Below are 4977 nucleotides of genomic sequence, written 5' to 3' on the forward strand. Positions count from 1 at the left end.
TCCCTACTGTCTCTGGTATTGTATCCCAGGCTGGTCTTCTGAGAGGGAACCCCTCATCGATGTCAGCCAGATTTTTGAGTTGGAATACCATTCCATGGAGCCTAGAACATTTTTCCAGGCCTCTAGGATAATGCGTTCCCTCTCCTCTGTGGTAAAGAGAATCTGCAGCAATTGTTGACAATCATCCCAAGTGATATGGGAATTATATCTAATAAACCAATGAGCTCTTTAGGGTTGTCAGAGAATTTGGCATGTTCTCTTCTCCAATTGTAACAGTCAGCCATGGCAAAAGGCCAGTAGTGATGGTCCCGGTTTCCTTGGTTGCCTACCATACCCGTAGCCCTCAGGGGTAGAAGAGTGGAAGTGGAGTCTGCCTCTCGTGCAGTGGCCTAAGCAGGTGATACTTCATGCCTACTTCTAGTCCCTTGGGCCAGGCCTCCCTCTATCTCTGAAGTGGACACTATCAGAACCTGGGGCGTCCTTCCTGGTACCTACATGGGTGGTGGTAGGGCTGGTGCAGGGACCACTGTTCTGCTGGAGGAATCCCTTGGTGTGGGTATACCTGAGCAGGTGTCGGAGGAGTCCAGAGGCAAGGAGCAAGGATGGTCATTCAACCTGCAGCAGACCCCACCACCTGCTCCTAAGATCCCAGCGCAGGTGGTGGTGGTGCCTGCCCTGTTCCCACCGGCCAAGGCACGGTTAGAATTGGCAGGAACTCTAGTGGTGGACGTATTTGTGGATAACCTGTTGCCGGCCAGGGTGCTGGCTCAGCTTGTAGGAATGTGGGCGGCAGAGGTGCAGGCAGATGCGGGGTTGCACCGCCAGCTATTGGAGATGTGGGCAGAAGGACTGGTGGGACAGCCTGTAAGAGCACAGGCAGAGGAGGGGGGCGCACCACCAGCTATCAGAGCCTCTGCGGGTTTAGGCAGTGACGGTGCCTGGGAGTAGGGAGGTGGAAATATAACTTCTTCTGGTGTACTGTCCTGTAGAATAGGATAAAGGGGATTTGGGAATTTGGAATCTTCTCGTTTTTGTTCCTTTGCCAGCGGGGCGGGCAGAGTTTCTGGGGACGAAGGAGGGTGGTGGATTGGTAACCAAATCTTTCCAGACTACAATGTAAAGAACTTAGTCTGGATACTCTCCTACCCTCTGTAATACCTTGTTTTCTACCGCTAACACTGTGGGAAGATGTAAAGTTCCCTCTGCTGGCCATTTTACTCTGAAAGTGGGTCATTCTGAGTTGCAGAATGCCACCATCTTCTTCTTAGTCACATCTACCGAGAGATCATGGGCTCTATTTTTTCCTTCCTTAAAGTAAGCAAAGACAAAGTTAAAGGGGTGGGAGGGAAGAGGATGAGAATTAGTCTGTCCCATCACATTCATCACCGTCCAATAGAGCAGAAGGCTAAACACTATTAAAGACAATGCTGACAGAATCACATGCACAAAGTAGCCACTTTGTGACTGGAAACAGAAATAAATCCAAACACTAGGACTCACAGACTCCCGTCTCAGAAAATGGAACTGGAGCAGGTACATTAGCAAACTGTGTGGAGGCCTCTCCTCTGACACTTCTAACAGTCACCACATCTGTCCCAGATTCCAACGCCTCCCTGCTCCTTGTGACCATAGCCATGAAGCATGTCTGCTATGGCTACTTCTGGCCGCATAAACCGTTACCTCCAGGCTTTTCCAGATGCCGAAATTCAATGTGAACAGAGAGCAACAGACAATATGGAAACACTGACACTCACCCACACGGCTTAGACTCTCCAGACCTCTGATTCCAGAGACCCACTGGGGAATCCCGTTTGGACAAACCCCCAAATGTTATGCCCAGAGTCCACAGGAAACCCAAACGAGCCCAAGAATTGCAAAGACTGCTGTAACTTACAAAAGAGCCTTTTATTCGACTGCAGACTCTGATCATATGCTTTGTACTCACTAATACAGCAAGTGCTCGCCTGTGACAAATGAGCATGGAAAACCATGGGTTTATTTACAAAACTGGGAATTCTTAGGATGCCTCAGTGAGGGGAGTGAAACACTGTAACCATTTGTTAGGGTGGAACTGAAGCTGGTAGGGGATTAATGGGTGTCTTTTTTGTGGTTATCAGGAACTAACTTTCTGGCCGGCCATAACTGTCTGTGACCTCTGATTACCCTTTTCTATGATTTAAACATGGGGCCCTAATCTTTGAATTTATTTCTTTAAGGTCCCAAGGACAGGCACCTGGAGAGTTGGGCCGCCTATCAGAGAGTGATGACCAGCCCTGGTGACACCGAGACTGGGAGGATGTCTGTCATTAGCACTTTGCTCCAAGAGATGTTTTCATTAAGGGGGGTTTATGGGTAGTGCCTTCTAACACTAGACTGGGTTCTCTTGGAGCTGCTAGGGAGGGGGGTAGGGGAGGGAGCCCGGAGCCACCTGCAGGGTGGAGACTAGCTGCCTGTGTATTGCACTTGCCTCGGGCAGGAGGGAAAATGGGAAGGTTCTGCTGAAAGGAATGTGGGGACAAACTGTCTATACAGAACACTGGAGTTTCTTAGGTAAGGTTTTAACCAGAGAGAGCTAGCATTAATAATTCAGGGGTTACCACAATAAGACAGCTGTTGGTGCCATTGAAGGACAGTTTTCAGTAACGGTGAATGTATCTTCAGAAGAAAGGAAGACCAAAGAATACATAAAAATCGTTGGCCCATTTTTAAAAAGTATTTTTATTTACTCTGAGATTTTGACACACACACATTATATATATATATATATATATATATATATATATATATAATTTTGATCATAACCATTTTTTCTCTCATACCTCCTTACTGTATGCTCTTCCTAACTCTACATCTTTTTTGATAAATTGATTGTAACACATTATGCTGAATTATGACTTCCCCTATGATCACATGTGTGGAGATGTGCACCAGTGCATGGTCCACCTACTAGGATCCACCTACACAAAATATAAAGACCCTTCCTCCACTAGCTACCATTAGCTACTGAAGCTCCTCAGCTGGGAATGAGAGCAATAGTCTTGTCCCCTATTCTGGAATGTTGCCTGCTACGTGCTGTTTGATACTCTGGCTAATGAGACATGGACAGATATCTACCTACTCCTGATAGGGAATCAAGGAGAGATCAAAGTAAGGGTACCACTAACTTCAAACTTGGTGAACCAGTGAGTTTTATTGGTATTACTTATAGGATTATGGGTGAGGGGTTATTTATAGGGACAGAAATGAATCAAAGACAGGTGTGTCACCATACCCACCACAACTCATGGCAAGTGAAAACCCGAAGCATACTTCTTAACCTGTAGGCATCCCGACAGGCTGAAGAGTGTCCTCTACAGGCATCTCGTCGGTTCTGAGACTCTCAAAGGTAGCTCTGCTGGTCTCTTCTTCTTCTAGGATTCTCAGCTAGTCTGAGCTCCTTCTAGGCAGCTTAGCTTATCTGAGAGTCTTCTAGGCATCACAGTTTGTCTGCAAATGACTCTTGGCAGACCTTCCTGCTTAATGCATGAGTACATAGGGGAAGGTATAATGAACCCAGTCAGTTTCATGGACTTCCTGAAGCTATTTTAATTTATTTACTTTCTGAATGGAAGGCGCTTTCATGCACAATGGAGTATTTCCCCTCCCTTTAGAACATCCTATGTATTCACCTCCCTGCAAACATCATGTGCTTAACAGACTTTCCTCCGATATGGAAGGGTCTATTCTTGGAGGAAACTACTACACAATGAGAGCTTATGCAGGTCTTATACAGGCAACCATAGCTGTTGTGATTTCATAGATTTAATGAAATCTCACACCTAGAAGATAGTTTCCATGCATCTCCCCCAACTTCTCTATAAAACTCTTCATCTGACCTCTGACTCAGGAGTGTTGTCCAAATTATTAAATGCTAGACAATTATGCACACTATCTGTCAAATAGAATTCTGTCCATAGAAAGAGCATAACTCCAGGTTTTATTCCCCCCTCCTTGTCCACCCTCTGACTGTTCCACATTCCATACCTCCTCCCCACCACTTTGTCACCATGTGGATGTCCCCACCCACCACCACACCTGACCTCTAAACTCCTTGGAGCCTTCAGTCTCTTGAGGGTTAGGTGCATCGTCTCTGAATGGACACAGACCTGGAAATCCTCTACTGTATGTGTGTTGTGGGCCTCATATCAGCTGGTGTATGCTGCCTGTTTGGTGGTTCAGTGTTTGAGAGATTTCAGGGGTCCAGATTAATTGAGACTCCTGGTCCTCCTACAGGGTCGTCTTTCTCTTCAGTTTCTTTCAGCCTTTCCCTAATTCAATCTGGAGTATAAAATTAATAAATGAATTAATTAATTAATTAAAAAAGAAAGAGAATAACTTAGAGATACTGTTTAGTAAAGGAAAAAATAACTTAACACTTGTTCTTCCAAAATAAATTATTTTTAAGAAGTCTTAGTTGTTTCCTGGTTAGAGTGGAAGTTTCTAGAGGATTTGATCCAAAGATAGGTGTTTATTTGCCAAAATAAAAAAAAAATGACAATCTAAAACACAGATACCAAAAAGAACAGTAAGCCTTGTAGAGAAAGGAATTTTATGAGGAAGCTGATATAATGGACAGGGGAAATAGATGAAATAGAGAAACTAATTTTTATCACAATATATGACCAATGGATCACAATTTTGAATTCCAAAACCCTAAGTTCTACAAATATGAGTACACAACTAAGAAGGTAAGTCCATTGGTCTGTTTCTAGTTACCCTCCCTGAAACTATTTTCAGAGCCTTCTTCATGTCATTATTTCTTAAACTATAGATGAATGGATTCAGCATGGGAGTGACCACAGTGTACATCAATGAAGCCATTGCAGTGGCATGTGCATTTTGTGTCACAGCAGAACTGAGGTACACTCCTAGGAGGGTGCAATAAAATAAGGAGACAACTGAGAGGTGAGATGCGCAGGTGGAAAATGCTTTGTACTT

General features: G+C 44.7%; 1 protein-coding gene across 1 annotated transcript in view; it reads right to left on the reverse strand.

Annotated features, from left to right (window-relative positions):
- Positions 1-4719: 4719 nt before the first annotated feature.
- The window catches only part of LOC116075895 (olfactory receptor 1078-like), a 30986-nt gene continuing 30728 nt past the window's right edge, over positions 4720-4977 (reverse strand). The window contains exon 2 of the mRNA XM_031349373.1: positions 4720-4967. Within this exon, the coding sequence (XP_031205233.1) occupies positions 4720-4967 (248 nt within the window). The remainder of the gene's footprint in view (positions 4968-4977) is intronic.

The sequence above is a fragment of the Mastomys coucha genome, unplaced genomic scaffold, assembly GCF_008632895.1.
Source record: "Mastomys coucha isolate ucsf_1 unplaced genomic scaffold, UCSF_Mcou_1 pScaffold4, whole genome shotgun sequence".
NCBI lineage: Eukaryota > Metazoa > Chordata > Mammalia > Rodentia > Muridae > Mastomys > Mastomys coucha.